Source organism: Dipteris shenzhenensis, chromosome 20 (assembly GCF_047967505.1).
Source record: "Dipteris shenzhenensis isolate YYH24624 ecotype China chromosome 20, Dip_SZ_1.0, whole genome shotgun sequence".
Taxonomy (NCBI): Eukaryota; Viridiplantae; Streptophyta; class Polypodiopsida; order Gleicheniales; family Dipteridaceae; genus Dipteris; species Dipteris shenzhenensis.
Window position 1 is genome coordinate 9,971,497 of NC_141615.1, and position 23,537 is coordinate 9,995,033.

The 23,537-nt window shown below is 45.4% G+C and overlaps 2 protein-coding genes across 2 annotated transcripts in view; both read left to right on the forward strand.

The window, feature by feature from the left end:
- Window positions 1–378, forward strand: part of LOC147889246 (pentatricopeptide repeat-containing protein At1g03540-like) — a 59,861-nt gene extending 59,483 nt beyond the window's left edge. Inside the window, exon 4 of the mRNA XM_087392015.1 lies at window positions 240–378. Within this exon, the coding sequence (XP_087248141.1) occupies window positions 240–378 (139 nt within the window). The remainder of the gene's footprint in view (window positions 1–239) is intronic.
- A 139-nt stretch (window positions 379–517) lies between these two features.
- LOC147889247 (uncharacterized) overlaps window positions 518–23,537 on the forward strand; it is a 51,864-nt gene continuing 28,844 nt past the window's right edge. Inside the window, exons 1-16 of the mRNA XM_087392016.1 lie at window positions 518–868; window positions 960–1,369; window positions 1,460–1,544; window positions 1,686–1,761; window positions 1,901–1,965; window positions 2,271–2,315; window positions 2,468–2,568; window positions 2,658–2,799; window positions 5,956–6,017; window positions 6,316–6,395; window positions 6,499–6,569; window positions 12,499–12,586; window positions 12,742–12,814; window positions 12,900–12,995; window positions 13,092–13,200; window positions 13,579–13,672. Coding sequence (XP_087248142.1) covers window positions 964–1,369; window positions 1,460–1,544; window positions 1,686–1,761; window positions 1,901–1,965; window positions 2,271–2,315; window positions 2,468–2,568; window positions 2,658–2,799; window positions 5,956–6,017; window positions 6,316–6,395; window positions 6,499–6,569; window positions 12,499–12,586; window positions 12,742–12,814; window positions 12,900–12,995; window positions 13,092–13,200; window positions 13,579–13,672 — 1,593 coding nt within the window. The 5' untranslated portion in view covers window positions 518–868; window positions 960–963. The remainder of the gene's footprint in view (window positions 869–959; window positions 1,370–1,459; window positions 1,545–1,685; window positions 1,762–1,900; window positions 1,966–2,270; window positions 2,316–2,467; window positions 2,569–2,657; window positions 2,800–5,955; window positions 6,018–6,315; window positions 6,396–6,498; window positions 6,570–12,498; window positions 12,587–12,741; window positions 12,815–12,899; window positions 12,996–13,091; window positions 13,201–13,578; window positions 13,673–23,537) is intronic.

Sequence of the window (23,537 nt, forward strand, 5' to 3'; positions counted from 1 at the left end):
CCTTAAGTTATTTGATAGGAGTTGAGGATATCACATCGTTGCTGAAGTTTGACAAGTGCCATGTCATCATTGTGTTGTCTACCGGGGAGAGGTGGACTACCCACTTGTCATTTTGGAGGTGTTGGAGGATTCCATGTTGGATGAGCAGTGTGCAGAGCACCGGGTGACGAAAGCGAGTCGAGCGGAATGAACTGGACGCAATGGAGCACGTGAATGCTTGAACGGCAACGTGGTGACAGGTTGATTCGAGCATGTGTGAGAGCAGAAGATGATGCGGGCATCCAGGTTCCAACGGGAAACATGAAGTGGGTGCGTGCAAGCTCTGAGGTGAATGTAAACTCAACTCAACAAGGGTCAATTGACCCAGAGGCAGTTTGAATGGAGTTTTGGCGCGACCCTCTTTGGATTTTGAGTAATTTTCGTTTCCCTGCAAAGCAAGCTTCCATTCCACTCTGCATTCCTTCGCGAGCTATTCTCTCTCGATGAAATCGAACAGGATTGGCGAGCTACACAGGCAGCAACAGTAGACGGAACATTGCCGGAAGCTTAGGGACAAGCCTCATTTGGTAACACAGAAAACAGAGTAGAAGAAGCAAGCTTCCATTCCCTCTGCATTCTTTCGCCAGCTTTTCTCTCGATGAAATCGAGCACACACACAGAGTCCTGGCGAGCACAGGCATCAACATTGCCGGAAGCGTAGACTAGAACCGAGAAGCCTCATTTGGAAACACAGAAAACAGAGTAGAAGAAGCAAGCTTCCAACGCAGCAGCAAGAGAAATCAGAGCAAAACACAGAGAAGTGCAGAAGAAAGCAAAGCAGCAGCCCAAAACAATAGCGACAAACAAGGAACCAGAGCGCAAGACCAAGGTAGAGAGGAAAAACATCTGTTTCTGTTCCTTTCCGTCTCCGCTGTAGAGCCTTATTCGAATCTGTTTCTGTTTCTCTCTCATTGTGGCAGCACCATGGCTGCCGAGATCCCCCCTCCCAGCACCTCCACAGACCATCCTTGCACTCCTCAACGTATCTACCGAATCGGTGGCATTTCTGTCGAGTTCCCTTACAAGGCCTACGGTTCGCAGCTCGCTTACATGGGCAAGGTCGTCGCTACCCTCGAGAAGGCGCACAAACAGCACAACGGCCACTGCCACGCCCTCCTTGAATCCCCCACAGGCACTGGCAAGTCTTTGGCATTGCTCTGCTCTACCTTGGCCTGGCAGAAGCATTTCAAAGTCTCTGCGGCTGCTCGGTTGCCCGGTTTGCCGGCCTGCCCCTCACCTGCGCCACCAATTCATGATGTTTTGCCTCAGCATTCGACCGCTGATGCCTTTTCCATGGGTGGTGGATTCATCGCAGAAGACTTCGTACCCGGTACATCTCTTTCAGAACGAAGATGAGACTCTGAATTATATCCAGTTGTTCTCATTCGAACATCCTATTTGCCTAATACACTTGTTGCAGAACCTGCATTGGCAGCGGACAGATCCATGAAAGGAGTTAAACAGATCCAGAAGAAGCCGAAAACGCCTACAATTTTCTATGCAACGTTCGCATTCTTACCTTGAGCGAATTGGGGATGTGCTATAAAAGCTTGGATCTTGAAACCTCCTGAACCATGCAAAATGTGAAATGCTTAATTCAAATTTTATATATCGCGATCTAAATAGCTGGCCCTTGTCTTTCACAGAAGGACGCACTCTCAAATTACACAAGTTCTCCGGGAATATCGCAAGACTGGTTATAGGGTGCCCATGGCTGTACTCGTAGGTGCTTCTTTAACAGATTTTATATCGATAGAGTACATTGCACGACTCTCTGTGTGTAAACCACCAACATGTAATCCAATTTCAGTCTGTGTTTTCATCTTTTTAGTATGTGAAACGCTGTTTTCTGACATTGCAGGCAGCAAGGAAACACTATTGCACCAACAAGCATGTATGCAAGAAAAAGACTTTAGACGAGGATTGGTGCGTTGCGTCGATTTCTTCATCAACCAGTTTCACGAATCTTTTGTCGCTAGTAACACCGATTGCATAAATTTCGAAATGCCTACAACCTGCCAGGACCCTGGAAGCAGAAAATATTGGAATCATGAAGCTCAAGTATATTTAGGGCTTTTAATGGTCTTTGTGAGAGCTCTACCAAACTTCGATGTTAAGGGATATGGAATTTTAATGCTAATCTGTGTTTGTTCTCGCTATTATATAATACTTTTGCTCAACCATGAAGCTCTGATTTTTAAAAGGCTGACGAGTTCAGATTCTGTTTTCAGCAAGCTTCTCTTGAAGGATCCAGACCGGTCTTGCCTTCAGTTCAAGTTAGTCACTCTGCTCACCCTGGATGTATTTGCTAAATTCACCAATAATTGTGCAACTACCTTTTAGGAAAATTAGAGGCAGAGATGTGATAAATAAATCTTTCTTGCATTGTCTCACTCCAACCGTTGAAGTAACTCTGAAGCTTCATCAGGAATATGCACAAAGTGAAAAACCATGGGTCTTTACGAAAGGGTGGAGCTCATGAAATTCATGATATTGAAGAACTAGTGAGCATTGGTAACTCTGTGAAAGGTAGGGTGTGCTAGTCCAATCCAGGGAAGGTGTTATGCCTGCTATCTTTTCAAGAACACAATTAATGATATCTGTGGTGCCGTTTGCAGGTTGTGCTTATTTTGCAGCCAGGTCTATGGCTCTTGATGCTGAGATTGTCTTCTGCCCTTATGGGTATCTATTGAATCCTCTTATTCGGAAAGCGATGGAAATCGACATTCAGGGTGCCATTATTGTTCTAGACGAGGCCCAGTGAGCTTCTTCAGCTGTCTCTAATCTTAACTGTATATGGGATGAATCATGCCTTTTGTGTTCCTTGTCTGCGTTAGGATTTGAAATGGCGAAATTCACACCATTAATTTAAGTCATTAATGTGCACCAGAAAGATCCTCCTCACATCTCTGCTTCCCCTTAGAACGAGCGTGTGGTAAGATTTTTTGAACGACTAATTGGCTTTGTCAATTATAAGATCACAGGGTATGAAAAGCATGAAGTCCTAAACTGTTGAACTTATAAGATATGAGCAAGAGGGATTTCACCATTACTCAAAAAATGGCAGACTGAGCAATTACAAGGGTTTTTCAGCCCTTTTGGCCATGTATGCCTCCATGAGTACGTCAATACTGGTCTAATTTTCTTTTTAGTTACAGTCAACAATCTTAAACGTCCCCCTGGACTTTCCCTGGGTGAATGCTGCTGTACATGTGTTTTGTATGTTTCACATGATTCTTAGCCACTTTGGCTATAATGTCAGATTTTTGTAGCAGCACTCTAAAGCTGCCATAAACTCAACCTTTGTAGAAGGTGCAATGGTGGGTTGTTTCTCGTTGCTCCAGCCAGTGTCTGATAAAAAGCTGTCACTGTAGTGCATCCCCTTTTTTCTGCATTTGCAGTCCAAGCGAAGCCATAAGATTTCATAAAGCTAATATCCTATGCGATACATTTACATGGGAATCCTTGGCAGTGTATTTTTTTTCAAAGCCTCCCCTTGGAAAAGTGTCAAATATTTGGCGATAACCCACATATATTTTGAAAAAAGTGTGATGATATGTAACCTCTGTGTAACATTATTTTCCTTATACTTATACCTAGGATAGTGTAATCTAATGCACTATACATATTTTGTAAAAAGTTTCATGATATTTAAGGCTATTTTCCATATTTTGATGACTAGTATAGTGAAGTCTAGAGCAATTTTAGGTGATAAAATGGCTCAAAAGTCTATTTTTAGTAACAAATTTGGCGATTTTGGGGCCTGAATTTCTCCCAAGGTTCCTTGGGGGTGCAAAAAGTTCGCCTACTTTACACTGATCCTTGGTTCAGCTTTTCAATGAATCTGCTTGAATGTGTCCTATGCGCCTTGCGGACTCACCACTCACCCTGCATATGCTATGTTTGGTCTAGTGATAGTTAAGTAATTCAGTGGTGATAGAAGTCCTGTTGGAGTAGTAGCATCAATGCCCCCCCATATGAGGATCAGGTTTACCTATGATAGTTGCAAGGTTGCCATGTGGGAATATGTAGAGTATGCCACATTGCCCCATGAACAAGAGGTCAGGCTGCCACTTAGGCAGCATGTAGAGCTGGCAGTAGGGCAGCAGGTGCGATGCACACCCACGTGGGCTGCTAGGATAGCCAGCAAAAGTGGCATGTATAAGCCCTTGGTTGAGAGCCGTTTGTAAGCTCAGCAAAGAGGCAAAAGATTGGAGGGATGGGGGCTTATATATCCCAGCAAGAGGTTGGCCTTTAGCAGACAGGGCAGTCAAGAGAGGCTGGTGGAGGGGTCGGCCTACAGCAGACGGTTGGCCAGAACTCTGTTAGGTCAGCCAAAATACAGAGGAGGGGCCTCACCTATAAAAGGGGTCCCAGGCCATGTGCCTTTCCAAGCTGCTCTATCTTTCGATTGAGATTGGACTATACTTTTTTCTCATATCCAAACAAACAAGAAGTGAGGGGCCAGCCTCCCAGAGTCATGGAAGCTTAGCGAAAGCATGTGGCAAGAGCCTTACCATCAGGAATAGCACACAATATTGAATAAATCATTGTCAACCCAAGGTGCTTTGCGATGCTTGAACTATACCGCATACAAGCGTTGGCAATTGCTTGTACCTTTCTTGAATTGATGAAGCAAAATCTGCTCATGCTCAACCACCTCTACGTCATCCACAATCTTAGGCCGCTCCACATTTGGCACAACTGTCAGTGCCAGACCTACATAAGGTTTCAGCCTAGACACATGAAAAACTGGATGCATGGTCCATGTGTCTGAGAGGGTGGGGGGGTTCCTACCACTTTCGGAAGTATTACTGGAGGCCTAGGGCCACTGGTGCGAGGAGCAAGCAGGCCATGCCAACGGTGTCACAGATGGTGCATGGGGCGAGTGCTGGTCGATGGTGTAAACGACGTGCAAGCAATACAAGTGCAAGAGTGATGTGAGCAAAGAGAAAGACTAAAGCGGAACAAAATCACAAGAGCCAACCCTTGACATGAACGGAACAGAACTCCAGCCACATGACATACTTCTTTGCATTGTCCATCTTGTTCACATCCGAGAGAGATAGTCCTTCGTCTACTCTAAACTTGCCCGGTTGCCTATGACTTTCTTTCCAAATTGGGGACTTACCTTTGTGCCCGATTTCCTAGCATTGCTTTTGGCAGGCAGTTTTGGTTGTTTGGGAGATATACCACTACCGCTGACTACATGCAGTTTTTCAGTTGGTGGTTGTTATTGGGCTTTTTGGTCTTTATACCATGCCCTTAACTCTTGGCTCTATGAACACTGCGCATTGCATGGGAGATCTTTTTGCGACCCAGCTAGAAGTGTTTTTACTTTTCTTGTACTAGCTGTTCCTTATTGGAGCATTTATAATATGCTTTTGATTCCTGTTTTTTAAGCATATGAATACTAGTTGTCTCTCTAAGTTCTTTTTACCACAAAAAAGTGTGGGTGTTTGTGTGTGATTGCGGCGTGGGTGCGTGCACACTTTTTTTTGGGTAAGAAAACTGCTCCAACAAAGAACAGCTAGTACAAGAAAACTAAAAACAGTGAAAGAACAGTTCTAGCTGGTCCGCAGAAACGTGTCTCTTCAGTGTCACTTCTACAGACTACAATAATCTTACTTGTATCTTAGTGAGATAATAAGATGTTAAGTTGGCAATGTAGTTTCATACATGTTTGCTTTGTTCTTGATGCTTCTATGGGTCTTTTCCATCAAAATGGGGCATCAGGAAGATTTTGCTTATGTTTGAAGAAAGGGATATATATGAGCAAACACACTTCCATTCCAGTTACTTATGGTCTCTACACGTCCCCACACAAAATAACCTTAAAAGTTCATTGTTTACATCTTTTCTCTTACATTAACCACGTTTTTTGGCTGCTTACTTGAATCACCTTTTGATCTGTAGCAATATAGAGGACGTTGCTCGAGAAGCTGGAAGCATTGATTTGGAAACAAGCATCTTAGAAGGTTATTTCTGAGAGTTCTGTGTGTATCAATGTCTAGTATACCAGGCTCGGTGGTAAATGTCCATGGATTGCTTTTTGTGTGGGAGACATGAAAATCTAAGGACAAGTTCCTGCAGCTCTAAACTGTGTGCTCACTGTTCACATTCATACTTTGAAATATTGTAAGGAGTGTTTCTTTAGGAATATTGGATGTCAGCTGTGTGGAATTGGAGTAGCTCTCAGCTCTAGGCCTGTCAGCAGAGTTTTATCACTAACAATATATTGTGGAGTGTTTCTTACTTCAGAATATTGGATCTCAGCCATGCATGCAGAATTGGAGCAGCTCTCAGTTGTAGGCCAGTCAGCAGATTTTTATCATCCTTTATTAGACATGGTGCAGGTTTGTTAAGTGATACACCTACACTTTGCTGCACCTTTCAACTAGCTATTGAGAAGTAGTATTTGATAGCAATGTTGAGTCATTACTGGCAAACATCGTGCAGGAAATGCTAAGTTGGATTTATCAGAAGGGAAACTCTCTAGAAAAACAAGATTTTGAACGCTACAGCTCTTGGTACTTTTTCAAAGCTTTTTTAATGGTGAAGCTTACATTATTCATGTAATCCTAGGATTCAAGTCATTCTCTCTCTCTCTCTCTCTCTCTCTCTCTCTCTCTCTCTCTCGATCATAGTTAGAGAATCAGATCTTGTGGACTCTATTCGATGCTATGAGCAACGACTGGTTTTAGGGCTGCTTAAAGCATGAACATACTAGTGTGACAGCCTTGATGACAAACATTGCATAGCATTACTTAAAAGAAGCGAGACATCCTTTTTTGGAAGTGCTAAGTTTCATCATGATCTAATCTCCCCTTCATCCACAAAGCATTGACAGAAACTGCATCAAAGGTCCTTTTACACCAACTGTTGAGTGCTACTTTACTTTGTCTGGGTGCTTATGCTTTTATTACCTTGTGGGTGAATGATCGGGCTGAAAAGTGTTCTTTTTGTTTGCTTATATAAGTTTAGGTAAGCTTTTGGATTTGCATGTATATATGGATCTACGTTTGCATTTATAAGAAGTCTATGAACCGTTGATTCTGGTAGTCATCAATGATGTGGTTCATGTCTAGGAACCCCTAGGCATGGTAGTGATTTCAGATCTTGTAGTACATGGGACATCTCATCAACACACGGTCCTCATGGCATGCCACAATCTCAAGCTGAGGAGATGAAGCCCAACGTTGGCCCATGGTGATCTTTGAGAGATGATTATGTCCTCAATCAAGTGGAGGGAATGCTCTCTCTAGAATGCCATCCTATTGCCATGTGGTTGTGGTGAGGAGACATTTGTGTGTTGATTGTACACATGTCATAGTTGTGGATCCCTTTGTGAGTCAGCATAGGGTAGGTGCATCATGATGGTATTGATATCAAGGGTCATGGTCTATGGACATGCTTTGAGAGTGAAAATGTTAGAAAAGACCCAACAGAGGGTACAAACAGCGGAAGACTGATAGTAATGCCCAGGAGCTCACACAGTGTGGGTGTGGGGTGTGGAATCACAAACTTCTTTACTTAATGTGCGTCACATAGATTTGCAGACTCATCAATAGACAATGAACCAGCCAGAAAGAGAAACCACGAAAATATATATTTCCGTCCAAAACTATGGACACAATACAAAAGAGATAGATCTAGAGTCCCACCAATGGTGTGGTCCTCTGATCTTACCACAAGGTCCTTCTCCTATCAGCTGGCTATCTCTAGACTCGAGTCTGCGTGCTCCACCTCGAGCGTCTGTAGACTTTTTCGTCCAGTGTGTTCTTCTCCACCTTACTGCTTGTGAATCAGCCTAGGTGGGCAGCCCCTGCCAAGCTTTGTCTGCAGCACACAGGTCCCTGTTCCACTGCTCCAACCTGCTTGTGAATGGCTGCTCCAGAGAATGTGATCACAACACCTTGCTGCCCTAGAAGACAGCCAAGGTCCAGCCTCTAGGAACTCAGTCTGCAGCTCACCTTCAACTCTCCTTTACCTCCAAGATGAGGCCAAAGGGAACGCCTTCAGGCTGCTCCTGTCTGCTCCACTTTTTGCTGGATGTTGGATGAATAATGGGGCATGAAGCCCCTCCTTTTATAGGCCTAGGGGCCTGTCAAAAACCCGACCAGTCTGTCCCAATCTGGGCCGACTGGACAGACCAGGTTGGCTGGCCCAACCGACCTGGTTGGCTCAGCCCAAACAGCCCTTTAAGGGCTCACAAAACTAGGGCCCTTTGGCCCACACTTCTAGGGCTTTTGGCCCTCCAATCTAGGTAGGAGCCCAGCCTATATAAGGCATGCCACTGCCCACTGGCAGCCCAATTTGCTGCTCCACCAGGCCTGCTGGTTCTGCCCTCTGCCAGGCTCTTTCCAGCCACGTGTCCTGCGCTGTACTGCTCCGTACATCCTGCTGAGTCATCGCGCCTTTCATAGGGTCCTGCTGCAGTCCATTGAGTGCCTCATGCCAGGCCTGATCCAAGACTCTGTGTCCCTGTCATCTTCCTGCACATGAGCTGCTCTTGATGCAGCCTTTCATCCTTGGGATACCCCACCAACCATGAATGCTCCAGATCTGTCCCAGATCCACACATCCAGGTAATCTCTCTTTGGACACATCCTGCCCTAGGTCTCCCTCCCCCACGCTCTCCTCATTTGGGGGCTTACAGATGGGGAGGTGACCTTTCCAACAGAAAACATGTAGCCATGCATGCATTCTAGCAATCCTCATCTTTCTTTGCTCTCCTAGTGCATGGATAGGAAAGTGCCTTCCAATGTAGCATACTTGTTTGCCTTTGATTGATATATAGTTGAGCATGATCAAGGTAAGGAGGTGTTCGTGTGTACGGATCTCGCAAAACAAACTATAAGTTTGATACTATGTGGGGTACAAGGCTTAATCTTGAACGAGGCATGGAAACATCATGAGCTATGATCTCTCAAATCCTTTCCAGTCCTTCTCTTGCAAGTCCATAGCACTAGAAAGTGCATGCATACAATGATGCTAGTTGAACTAGTGAGTTAAATAGAAGGGTTTTGTATGGACATGCTGAAAGTGGGCCTTAAAATATTGTCTCTCCAGCCTTTCAAAGGAAACATGGCCTTCAGCCAATCGTGCTTGAGGAGACGGTTTCATTGTGAAGCAAGAACTTGAAAAAATTTCACCCAAAGTAGACGTATGAGTTGACAATCTCCATCTGATCCTTGCTAGAGTGAATGACTCATGGCGGTTTTGACCTTAGTTTAACCATGGTAGACTTTTGTGTCTTGGTTGTTGCAAACACTTGTAGTATTGCCGAATGTATGTAGTCCTCAATTGTGCTTGAGAACACCACATCATTTGTGTATAGCAAGATGAAAAGTTGAGGAGCACTCTTTTACCCAATGTGTCTATGAAGTAGACTAACTTAGTAATGTAAGTCCAAAGAGGGTGGGGAAGTGGGCACCCGTGTTGTGTATGGAGCAAGTATGGAGGGAAAGGTAACAAAGCTAGTCGATCAAACAAGCAACTAGATAAAGGGGGCAAGTCATAGTCTTGCATCTAATGTTGTTAAGACATGAGGACTTCTCGTTGAGGATTGCTACAAGCAATCCATTATTGGTCACCTTATGAGGCAAAAAGCTAGACACAAACTAATTGGAGTAACTACACATCTTTTATAGGAAGATTGAGGTTTAGATATTGATGCGTTCATTTGATGGATAGAAGGGTATGCAAATGGAGAATAGAAGGAGTAATTTAACAAACATGGCTTTTTTGCAGGTCTATTTCAGCATGATGCTCTATTCTTGCAAGATACAAGGACACTTATTGAAGCACGGCCATGTTTTGTAACAGAAGACCAAGGATCAAGCCAATTATAGAGTGAATTAAAAAAGGAAGGCTGTTTTCTCAGCCTTGACCTTGGTTGTGAAGAAAGGAGCAAAGATATATTTTGGGAGAGTCTCCAAGAGAGGCACTTAGTGGCAACACAAAAGTTGGAAGAAGCGGTCTTTTACATCTATAACGGGTTTGTAGTAGAATTTAATACAAGGTCCCATTGATGGTAGTTTCTGAAAATCAATATATACCAGCTCATATGGGAATCCTTGTCATTATTTGGGCTTCTTAAATTGTGGGTATGGTCCTTGTAGATGCTTGATAATGACCATACTTGAGGCCAATCCATTTGTTGAGCATGTTCCATGAAAGTTTCTAGTACTTGCCATGAAATGGACAAAATATTCTAAAGTAGTTTTGGAAGGAACTCTTTGGCACATGGGTTTCTCAAACTCTTGGATTATCGGAGTCGTTGCTATTTACAAGTCAACCAATAGCAACGTACTCCTCTAGGGGACAATAGAGCCCCCTTTTGTTAGGCCATTTACCTGCCCGTTGCATGACTTGCACCAGTGCTAGCCTACACATCAGCCCTAATCCACAGCATCTACCACCCTTATGCAACGCCTAGCAGGCTGTCCTTGCTGCCTAGTTGGCATGCTTCTCTTCTTCTTCGTGATCGGCCCATGGGGTAGCTTTTTCCTTTGCCCACAAGGCTTCTCTCACACCCGTATTTCTTTGTGGCCGAACTTCTCTTTGGCACATTTGGAGCAGTAAGCTACCTCTCAAGCAAAGAGTCTTCCTATGGCGATTTTTGGTTGGGGCTATACTCGTGGGATCTTTCCTGGTTACCAGGTGCATTGGTTCTTCAGCTTGCCCCACTTGTTCTCATCCACGAGAGACGGTCTTACATCTGTTTTGGACCTACCCTCTGATCCGGGATTTCTTTTTCAGATTGATGACAGGGCTTCGAGCTTGGATACCACACAAAGGACCGCCTCCCTAAGTGTGTTCCAAGCGTGCAATGAGAAGGATGTAGGAGAGGACCGGGATGAACAGTAGTACACTCCTTTGGGAAGCAATTTTAGTTGTTTGGTAGACATTCTCCCATCTCAGAGTATGATCCATTTTCTCTTGGTGTTGCTATTGGGCTCTTTGGACATTGTATCGTGCTCGTGCCACTCAACTATATGAGCTTCCCTGCTTTAGTGAATGCTTTTCACTACTTTCGAAATTCCTTGCTTTAGTCTTTACAGGATGCTCATTCCCATGGAGACCTTCCTCAGGCCCTGTTGGAAGTTTTTTATTACCATTTTTAGTTTTGAGTAGTAGCTGTCCCAGAGTGGGACAGCTATGAATGTACATTCTTCTTAATGCAAAGTTTCTTCCCCCCCCCCAAAGTGTGTGTGTGGGTTCGATATTGGGCACTCTAGACTCTGTGGAAAGACAGGAACCACCGAGTCTTTCGAGATCCTACTTGTTCCATGTTCTGCTATTTCCGGATGTCACTCAGGCAATCCTTTTATGATTGCTTGTCTGTTCATCAGATTACTTGTCTTACAATTAAATTTTCTGATCTTGTATTTGCTGATCTCCACTTTGGGGACAGCCTCTTGTAATATAAATAATACATGGATCTCACCAAAAAAGAAAGTGTTTGTGTGCATGTGCACGTGTGTGTGGACTGCAACCATAGAGTTTTTGGAGACCCACTCTTTCAGAGTTTCTCTTTCTTCAGGGCATTGTAAGGAAACCTTTCTTTGATTGCTCGTGAGCCCATCAGATTGACAGTACTACATACCAGACCTTTCTGATCTTGTAACTGCTTCCCCCTTCTTAGGGGGCTGCACTTGTAACTGCTTCCCCCTTCTTAGGGGGCTGCAAATTGTAATATAAATATAACTGGATTTCACAAAAAAAAAGTGTATGTGTGCGTGTGTGCACACGCACACATGCGCGTGCACACATGCACACATGTGCACGCACACACGCACACACTCCACACATATACCAATGCATATTGCATACAAAAGTCATCCTACCAGTACATTAAGTACTGCGACAATGTACTCCCTATGTACCTTAATGTGAGACTTTAGATCCACCTGTCCTTGCACTTCCCGTGCTTGCTATGAGTACAGGTGGTGCTCTGCAAGTGTCTGCACAAGGTCCAAAATGGCCCTCTATATGGGCTGAGGGGGCCTCAGTCTGTTCGCAACAAAACAGGACGACTGGTCTGTTTCTCACAGACAGTCTGTTGTACTGATAACCTAGCAGTCTGTAAAGTCGTAGCTCACCAGCAGAACTGGACAACCAGATCTGGGGCTATATATGCCCCCCTTGCTTGCCATTTCAGGCCCCTCATGCTGGGGCCAACTTGCCCACACCAGGGTTCCATCTGCAATCTCCAGCCCCATCAACCTCTATTTTCTGCCCATGTGGTGGCCTTATTTACTGCTCCATATGCTATTGCATACAGCCATGCCAGAAACCCTTCATGGAGCCTATTGATTTAGAGTGTGATTTGGGTACTTGTAAATAGGTCTAGTATTTTATGTTAGGATGTTTTTAATACATAAGGATATATATTGATAAAAGTTCTGCAATGTTGATCCTGATGTTCATGAATCTGTTCATTTGTCAATACAGCTGGTCTGGGAGTAAAGCAATGCAGGAGCTGGAGGCTGCAGGAATATCCTCCCAAAGCTTTCCCATCTTGTTAGACTGTGCCAATAAGGTTGCATCATTTTGCCGGGTCACATTACATTTCCCCCCCAATAAATCAACAGAATTTTACTATTTTTAAACTATTTTGCTGGGTTACATCTCCTCCCCAATAATCAGCAGAATTTTACTATTTATATGTGTTCTCATTCCCAAACTCTGTAATAGGCTGTTGCAGCTGCCTCAGATCTAGAATCAAATAACAGCCATCTGAGTGGGTTTTCTGTCGGTGCGCTAGAAGGTAATCTTCTTCTTACGCTCTTGGCTTTTCAGGTTAGTTTGAGTAAAAGGTACAAGGCTAAGTTTGAAGATTGGCACTTTGGCAGGCCTGTTTTCAGTATTAAAATACATGCTGCAGGAAAACTGTCAACGCCTTTGTGACTATCGTCTAGTTGTCCAGAAATATGTAAAAAGAGATGAAGGTCAGTGTTGTAAATCCTTTTCTTTACAGAAGCTTGTAGACGATTCAGAAATCAGGCGGAAAGAACTGCCATAATATTCGGGATCTTTATTTTCAGGACTTGGAGTCACTGGATGGATTTGCTCTCTTAGTTTGTGGTGTTTAAATCCTGCGGTTGTTTTTGACGACATTGCCACAAAGGCTCGATCCGTTATACTTACTTCTGGGTAAACTTTTGGATTGTAAGAAATCTCCAGATTCTTCATATAGTGGCCATCATTGCGTAATAGGCACATGTTTTGATCACTAAGCTGATATATACGTGCAAGTTTTTGTTGTTCCAATTCTGGTTTCTTTGGAGACATGCAACACATGTTTACACATTATAACAGAAAATCAGGAACGTACACCAAGAACATTTGACAATTAGGAGAGGAGTGATAAAATGATAGACGAATGCTTCATAAACTTTCCCTTCAGACCTTTAAGGAGTAGATGAGATAATTCAGGTTATTTAACGTACCTGTCTACAATATTTCTCATCAGTCTTGAAGGGTTTTAAAATTTTTGTAGCTGCACTCCAATATTACATTTTGGTTTTGTAGGACCTTGTCTCCAATGGGCTCTTTTGCCTCTGAGCTTGGTGTTCCATTTGAGGTTTGCATGGAAGCTCCACATGTAATTGACATGAAAACACAGGTAAGGTGCTCACAAGAAAAATTTCTACTTTCCATGAAAGCTGTTTTGTGCTGTTGCAGAATTGCACTGGATAATTCTCAAAGGGAATACTTGATATTCTATATATTTCTATGAACACTTACATGCCCCTCATACACTAATTGCTGCTATAATATCTTTTTCTTTTGGGAAGCCATAGAGTGGGCTATGCAGAGCGGACAGAGGCTGGCAGTTCTACTCCTGGACTTTGAGAAAGCCTATGACAGAGTAGATTGGGGTTTTCTTGAGGGCACTCTTCTACGATTTGGATTTTCAGATGCATGGATTAGAGGGGTGGTCTCTCTTTACAGATCTAGAGGGGTGGCCTCTCTTTACAGATCAGCCCACAGCCAGGTTTTGATTGGAGGGGTAAGGGGTGACAGGTTTTAGATTTTCAGATCAGTTCGTCAGGGATGCCCTTTAGTCCCCTTCCTCTTTCTTTTTGTGGCAGAAGCTATGAGTATCTTCCTTAGATCTCAGGCTGAGCTTTATGGAATGAGATTGCCCTTGAGAAAGGAGCAGGAGCTTCTTGACTGTGAGTTGGCTGATGACACTGCTATTTTTATTGAGGACTCTTCGCAGTCACTTCATTCTTTGTGGATAGCCTTGGATATTTTTTGCTTAGTTGCAGGGGCATACATTTACTGGCATAAATCCTTTGGCTTTTGGATCAGTGATGAGGACACTCCAAGCTGGGGAGTTGACATTGGCTTTTCTTGGATTCAGAGGGGTGTTTCTGTTAGATATTTGGAATGCCAGGTAGGATTGGGCATCTCTCTAGCACAGCAGTTTGCCCCAGTACTAGAAAGTATAAGAAGCTCAGTCAAACTCGACCTTGCCTCTAAGTTGTGGTAGTGAATCAGGTTCTCTTGACCACCGCCTAGTTTGTGTGTTCTTGCTGGTACCGATCTAGGGATTGCATCACTCAGCTCATTAGACCAATCAACATTTTTTTATGGAGTGGACTTGATGGCACGGCAGATGTTGCAGCGAGGGTGGCTTGGGAGACCATTATTCTCCCGAACTTGCAGTGCAGGGCATTGCTTTGTAAGGTGGTGGTGAGGGGACTCATGCCTGGGCAGGAACCTTGGAAGGATTTCTTTTTTGGACGCATTCAGGCTTGCACACCTACCTTGGGAGATGATTGGGTGGACAGCCCTCGTTGGATTTTTACTTCCGCCTCTCTCAAGTCTCTTGTCTCTCCTCTCATGACTGCCATTCTCAAAGCTTGGGGGAGCTTCAGGAACACTCTTCGAAGGATTCTGCCCTCTACCCTTGAAGAGATTCATAGGTAGCCGATCATTTGGAACGATAGTATACTTGATGAGCATAGCAGAACACTGGGCACTTCCCATTATATGCAGTGGTCTAGATGGAAGAGAGGCCCCGCCTACACAGTAGGCACTTGGAAGGCTTTTATCAGGCTACCTAAGGGTCAGAGGCTACAGTCCGTGAGTCACCTCAGAGGGGTAGCATGCAGGATTCAGCAGATAGATGCAGCCATCCCGGTGGAATGGACAGTTGAGATGCCTATTACTTTCATCACTTGGATGGGAGCTTTTTCGAGGACAGCAGTTCCTCTACAAGTGATCGCTCTTCGAGATCTCGGGGAAGATGCTCTAGTCTTTGACGTTAGGGATAAAGGTATACTTTCTAGATTCACGGATGATATTCTTCTAGAGGTTGCCTTTCCGCCTGTCAGGATTGCTGGTTTTGTGGACCATGGAGTTGGCTTGCAGTGGTACTTAGACTCCGACTCTTTGCTCTTGGTCCTGGGATCCTCGAGGTTGTGGTTATATGGAGGTGCACCCATCAGGTGCTTGCAATGGGACCCAGGAGAGTGGGAGTAAATAGATCATGGGCACCGAGAGAGGGGGATTCTCTTCTTTTGTTTCACGGTTGGTAATGCTAGGAGATTTCAACTGAGCAGTAGAGGTTGGATTCTCTCCAGAGCCCCGCTTTGGGATAGCTTCTTCATCACCGCAAATTTGCGTATGAATTTTTGGAGGAGGCTCTGGAAATCCCTTAGAAATAGAAAGATTACTCTTTTCTTTTGGCTTTCTATTCATGGAGGGATTGCAGTGAACTTGTGGAGATCACGATTTGGGGCTGATCCCACTTGCCCTCGCTGTCATTCTGCAGATGAGTCAGTGCGACATTGCCTTTAGGACTGCAATCAAGCGAGGATTGTTTGGAAAGAAGTTGCTCGGATACTCAGCATTTTTCATACTTCCCCTTTCTTCATGACTTAGGGCTTGGTCGCATGGTTATCCCTTATTGGGCCCCAGGTGTTTTATGAGGGTGAGCCTTCTTCTTGGGCACTCTCGATCCGCCGACAGGTGATAGAGCCTTGCTCTCTTCAAGATGTACCACATATTCCTTTCAGAGCTTCACATGTTTCAATGGACATCTCTTGGGAGATTTTGGCTAGCATTTTCTCTTGGCACATTTGGAGAGCCAGATGCACAGAGACCTTGGATGACACCAAGATACACCCATCATAGGTGTTCACGGGTATTTGGAGTGACGCGGTTCACACTTTGATAGCCATATGGGCTAGCATGCAGGGCCCTTCACGTGCAGACTCTTCTAGGAGGACTGTATTTTTTTGAGTTTGGAGGGGCTCTCCCTTTTTCTCGAAGGTTGCAATCGGATTGAGATGGCACTATCAGCTCCAATCCTTTCTTTTTTGGCTCTTGAGGTTTTCATGCATTACATGGTGTATCCCGTATGGAGCTTGCTCTAACGGTTTTCTTCAATACTTATAGAAATCTCTTTTTTGCAAAAAAAACAGAAAAAGTGAGCACCTCTTCTGGCTTCAAACACTGCTGCTCTCTTCTCCTTGCCGCATGCTAGTAGAGGCTTTAGTGGCTGTTGGACTTGACTCAGAGAGTAAGGCCAAATAGCCATTTATATGCCGCCACACCCACGGCACCCCCTGCAAGCCTGTCAGGATTGTTGGTTTTGTACATGGAGCTGGCTTGCAGTGGTACTTAGACCCCGACTCTCTGCTCTTGGCCTTGGGATCCTGGAGGTTGTGGTTATATGGAGTTGCACCTATTAGGTGCTTGTAGTGGGACCCAGGAGAGTGGGAGTGGATAGATCATGGGCACCGAGAGAGGGGGATTCCCTTCTTTCGTTTCATGGTTGGTAATGCCAGGAGATTTCAGCTGAGCAGTAGAGGTTGGATTCCCTCCAGAGCCCCCCCATTGGGATAGCTTCTTCATTATCGCAGATTTGCGTAGGAATTTTTGGAGGAGGCTCTGGAAATCCCTTAGAAATAGAAAGATCACTCTTTTCTTTTGGCTTTCTATTCATGGAGCGATTCCAGTGAACCTGTGGAGATCACGATTTGGGGCTGATCCCACTTACCCTCGTTGTCATTCTGCAGATGAGTCAGTGCGACATTGCCTTTGGGATTGCAATCAAGCGAGGATTGTTTGGAAAGGAGTTGCTCGGATACTTAGTATTTTTCATACTTCCCCTTTCTTCATGACTTGGGGCTCGGTCGCATGGTTATCCCTTACTGGGCCCAAGGTGTTTTATGAGGGTGAGCCTTCTTCTTGGGCACTCTCAATCTGCCGAGAGGTGATAGAGCCTTGCTCTCTTCAAGATGTACCACATATTCCTTTCAGAGCTTCACATGTTTCAATGGACATCTCTTGGGAGATTTTGGCTAGCATTTTCTCTTGGCACATTTGGAGAGCCAGATGCAGAGAGGCCTTGGATACACCGAGATACACCCATCATAGGTGTTCACGGGTATTTGGAGTGACACGGTTCACATTTTGATAGCCATATGGGCTAGCATGCAGGGCCCTTCACGGGCAGCCTTTTCTAGGAGGATTGTATTTCTTCGAGTTTGGAGGGGTTCTCCCTTTTTCTCGGAGGTTGCTATTGGATTGAGATGGCACTATCAACCCCAATCCTTTCTTTTTGGCTCTTGAGCTTTTCATGCATTGCATGGTGTATCCCTTATGAAGCTTGCTCTAATGGTTTTCTTTAATACTTAATAGAAGTCTCTTTTGCCCAAAAAAAAAAAAAAGTGAGCACCTATTCTAGCTTCAAACACTGCTGCTCTCTTCTCCTTGCCGCATGCTAGTAGAGGCTTTAGTGGCTGTTGGACTTGACTCAGAGAGCACTTTTCTCTTGTTGACAACAAGGCCAAAGTCAACACTTATAGAAACCAAGTCTTTACTCTTGTTGCTCTTAGTCAACTTTTCTCTTGTTGGCCAAATCTTTACTCTAGTTGCTCGTAGCCAACACTCTTTGACAAAGTCAAACTCTAAACATCTTCTCTCTTTTATTTCTCGGGACATGAAAATACCTTCTTGTGACAGAGGGGGAGGAGAGAGAGGGAGGGGTGAGAAGCAGCCCGAGTTATGGGCCGCTATGGGAAGCGAGCAAAGGGAGTATACAGATCTCCTTGTTAGATGAGATTTAGGGCAGCCCATGGGGCCACCAACGTGAGCATTCAAGGTTGACATAAAACCCGTTGTTTGGGTGAAGTCCGGGGTTTGTATGTAGCCCAGGCAAGAGACCTTGGAAAGGGTCAAAGGGCTAGGGCAAGACATCGGGGGGGTATAGCAATTGGAGTAGCAGATATGTAGACTGGTACATCGTATTGTATTGGTCGGTCATATGGAAGCAACAACAATTGGTACAATTCGGTACAAAGGTTGGAGTAGGGCTTGTAGAGAATGCTTGTTTGCTAGGTAGATGGGTTGGGCAAAGTTAGCAAGGCGCTTGCAAAGGAGGCTTAAATAGGCAAGCGAACAAGATGAGAAGATTGGCTGACTTGGCTGCCTACGGATTGCACCAGTTTACAGATTGTCTATCTTTAGGATCTGATTGGCCAGCTCAGCACGTTGGTAGGCCAGCTTGGGGGGCATCGAGACCCTATGCATAGGCTTGGGAGCAGCAAGGATGCCAGACGAGCAAAAATCATAGCAATCTAGAGCACACCTAGGTGCATACTTATAGTCTGTAGGAGAGCATAAGAAGGTGCACACAAAGAAGTTTGGTCAGCAGTGAATTGAAGAGCACAACTTTGCAAGAGTACGTTACCTTTGAGCAAGTTGCTGAAGCGTATACAGACGCACATGGTAGAAGAGGAGTCTATTTCAGAGGGTGATGCAATCAAAGCAAAATTTGGTAACTTACCTCAGTTGTCATTGTGGTTGTTTACTAAAGGTGCTAGTACATCTGTTGATAGTTTTGGATATGGATTCTGAGAGTCATCATGTGATTGCTTCTTGTAATTGCTCCCATGGCCAACGTCGACATATTATTCATGGCATTCTCGCCATATTCTTCATCGACATATTTCTTCGGATCGGGATGTGTACTCTTATGTGTAGCAGCTACGTGGGGTCATTTACGGGTTCTTTGTCCTTGCTATGCATAAAATGAATGAAATATATTTTTATTTTCTACGATTAGAGTCAATAAAGGTTCTCTATCTTGAGTAGTCTCCCTGAAATGAATGTTTGAGGTGTCAATAAAGGTTCTCAGTCTTGGATAGTCCTCGTAAAATGATGTATTGATTTTATATTTGTCATGTGTGGCTCCATGTCTCTCAGTAGTCCCTGGAGCTAGGAGAGGGATGTACTGTGGGAGCTATGTATTGGCTTTGATAGGTCTATTTATCAGGCCTGGCATGTGAGTTCTAGGATGTGGTGCATTGGTCTCTTGAGTTGGTCATGCATCCATGCATGATGAGCCTCTGAGCCATGCTAGGTGAGCCTCTGATTGTGTACCATGCTCACTAGCCTCTGAGCCATGCTCACTTGCCTTTGACTTAGCATGGGAGCCATGTCTAGTTCTAGACCGTCATTGCACAGCTCGATGACCGTCATTGTCATGTTCTATTCTTGATTCCATTCCAATAGTCACTCACCTTTCCTCCACAGGGGCGCGTTAGGATGTCCTAGTGAGTTCTAGTGTGAGTTTTAGTCTAGTCTGTCCTATGGATGCCACGTGTCACATTAGTTGTCGTCCCATATGCATTGGTACTCATATGTGTGTGTGTGCTCTATATAAGAGCTTTACTTGTCACTTGTCACATCAATCAAGCATCAAGCCTACAAGCTCTTTGGTCTACATGTGAGTACTTTCATTTTGTTCATTGCTCTTGCTATATCATTTCTATTTCAGAGCAGAGGGTTAGGCCGGTGTCAGGCGAGACCATGGGACTATGGATCACATACTCACACTTAGGAGTGTCATTGAGGAGGCCAGATCACGGAAGGAGAGGGTATATTGCTGCTTTGTGGATTTTCACAAAGCCTTTGACACAGTACCTCGAGCTTGTTTCATCACATGCCTACAGACATTGGGATTTGATCAGGAGATCATCTGGGCAGTCATGGCACTGTATGAGAGAGTCTCAGGCCGAGTTCGGACAGGCGCAGGTTGGACACATAGGGGTCAAATAGGGTTGTCCCTTATCACCGACCTTGTTTAGCCTCTACATCGATGAGCTTGAGACTTTCATGGGGGCGTTCGGAGAGACCGGTTGCTCACTTGCCAGGATCATCATCAAGATTCTTCTTTATGCAGATGACGTGGCACTCTTGTCGTCCACACCTGAGGGGCTCCAGCAACACTTGGATGCACTATAGGCTTTTTGTTTATCCCATGATTTGGAGGTCAACCTTGGCAAGACCAAGGTCATGATCTTTAACACCTCTCGAGCGAACATGCAATGGAAGCAATTTACTTTACTTTCGGTGGGTCACCAGTTGAGATCATATCCTCATACACTTACCTGGGGGTCATCTTCTCTGGCTCGATCTTCACGATGAGACCAGTGATGCAGGCTAGATTGAGCAGGGGATACGCCTCATTGGTCGGCTAGAGAGACAATGCTTCCACTCCCACTTCCAGGACCCTTGGACCAAAGCTCTTCTCTTCGACTGTCACGATCTGTGACGTATTCCTTTCTCTATTTCTAGACTTATGGATGGTTTGATGAATGGACACTTGTGGAAGGGTATGCCCTTTCGACGGGACACTTCCTAAGAGGCACAACCCTTGCCCTTTCGACGGGACACTTCCTATGAGGCACAACCCTTCACAAGAGACTCTAATGAAGAGACATTCCTATTGTAATGTACCCTCTCATCAAGGGTCACACCCTTCACAAGGGGTACACACCTCTTCATGCACATACCCTTTGGAGTACACACCTTTTCATGTGTGACTCTTCACTCTCTATATAAGAGAGGCCCAATTGTATGGATGACAACAACATCTACCCTACAGACATTCAAGCAATACAATTATTCCTTGTTCTCTGCTATCTCAGTCTTCTTTCTGTTCCTTAGCACATTTCTAAATATAGTAAATCTAGGATTTCTTACATCGACTCCTTGGTTCGACCAGCCAGTATGTATGGCAGTCCTTGTTGGGGGCCTGACATGTCAGAGATAGAGTGGATACTGATGGAGCGCTTGCAGATCCTCATGCTCTCACAGATGATCCGGGGGAAATCTTCTGTACCACATCACATCATTTAGGCCGAGATTGGTGCCTCTCCACTCAAGCTAGATGCATCCTTCAGACCATCACATATCTATACCAGGTTAGATCATATGGGGACAACACATCAGGGAGACAGAGGTTGCCATGGTTGGCTTTCGATTCCTCCATGAGGTTGGCAGCAGAGGGAGACAAGCGATGCTGGTATGCATGGACTCACAGATGGTTTGTGAGACTAGGGTTTCACATCGATAGGATACCCCCTTTTCAATACAATTTAGATGCCCCTCCGATACTCCCACCCACCATCTCGATCGGGCCACACACCAACCAGGTCATTCGTGAGGATCTCCTACAGCTACACACCTTTAGGACTTGGTTGGAGCCGAGGAGCTTCCAGTGAAGTTGAGTTTCTACAGAGATTACTGTCTTCGTAATTTGGAGGAGGGATTCATCACACCACCGGGGTACACTGAGCTTCATATGCCTCCAGACTGTTTTGGATATCATCACACCGCCTCCACATAGAGAGCGGTAGAGCAGAGGGGATTCCTAGGGAGCATCACTTATGCATATTGTGCGATTGTTAGGAGGTTGAGTCGGAGGAGCATTTTATTTCTAGGTGCATAGTGTACTACAAGATCCGAGGTCGCTACCACTGCCTCTTCAGAGATAGCTCCGGGCTCCTTTCAGATTCCTCGCCTACCCAGATCAGAGATGCCTCACGGCCTTCATTCACGAGGGGGTCCAACACATAGAGTACTTACTCAGGCGATGGGACTTGGCCACATCATCAGACACCTCTCAGAGCAGGATCACAGAGTTCTCCCCATCGAGTGACATTGATCGTCTAGTCTCTAGGCGCAGACGTGACAAAGACCTCGACTCGTCGACCGCAGCACGACACACGAGAAATCGAGGGGACACACAGATCACTCTGGGGGACCTCTCGTCATTGTTTAGACCCGAGATACGTCCCACGGGAGTCATGGTGGCTTTGGTCTATAGGAGACCGAGATGCACAGCACCCCTTGACGGGTGCGAGCGTCCCATTACCGGCTATGCACCAGCTAGGGCGACATGACATATGGAGGATTCCGCTATGCTCCAGTCCTTTTCTTTTCATTGTTACATCCAGATGTATTTGATTATGTATGATCAAACTTAGGATTCAGCATGGGTGATGATGCTCGTTTCAGTAGCTCCACCCTTACTGTGATTTGTATCAGGTTTTCTTTTAGTCTCATAGACCCATGGGTCTTCCGAAGACTCTAATAAAATTTCTTTCTTTCTTTCTTTCTCTCTCCCTAGCCTATCCTCTCTCTCTCTCTCTCTCTCTCTCTCGCAGCCCCTCACCCCCCCCCCCCCGCAGCTCCCTCGCAGCTCCCCTCTCCCCCTCGCAGCCCTGATCATTGCCCACTTGCCCTGAGCTCGGGCTGCGTCTCTCTGAGGCATGAGCGCCTTGCGCTCCTCAACCTGTATCTGAGTCAGATCCTCGTCCATGGAAATCTGTGGGTGGTCTCTGAGTGTCCCTCTCCTCCTGAGGGCAGCTAGACGTGCCTGGGCATCTCTGAATCTGATAATGAGGGGCTGCTCTCTAGTACGATCTCTCCCGACTCTATATGCTCCTACTATGCCATGATCCTGTACTCCCAATGTCTGAGAGACAAAGGTCACAGCCTGTGTCATCGTGGACTTTGTCTCCGAGGGCAAGATACCACGAATGCGAATGTTGAGGGCCTTTGTGGCCCTCTGCTGTGACTCGGCCAATGTAGCTGATACAGTCGATCTCTGAGGCTGTGATGGCTGACGGCGGACGACATCCACCCACTCTGTGGCTCTCTGGACCTCTGTCTGAAGGGAGGTCAAACGCTCCTCAACCGCTGCTACTGCTGTAGTGGGAGATGTGTCTAAGTGCTGAACGCGAGTCTCGATCTGTTGCACTCGCTCTGTGTGTCCATGAATCTCTCCAGCAAGAGTCCTATGAGTCGCCTGTAAGACCTGAAGATCTGTTCTAATAGACAAGATCTCCCGGTCCTGCTGTGTCACTCGATCAGTAAGAGATGCAACCTGAGCTGTAAGTAGAGCAATGGTCTCGTCCTTCCTGTGAAGCATCTGAAGGGCATCTCGGAGGTGGGTCCGAAAGTGCTGAAGCTCTGGTAGGATGTGCTGGCAAGGACAAACAGTGCAAGGCATGGAAGGAGAAAGAGAGGGAGAAAGGGGGGAAACCGGTAAGGTGGGTGGCGGGGATGAGGGAGAAGGCTGGAGAGGGGGAGAGAAAGCGGGTACCGAGGATGGAGAGGAGGGGAGGGGTGAAAAAAACTGCGGGTACAAGGTGGCTATGGGTGGAAGATGAGATAATGGG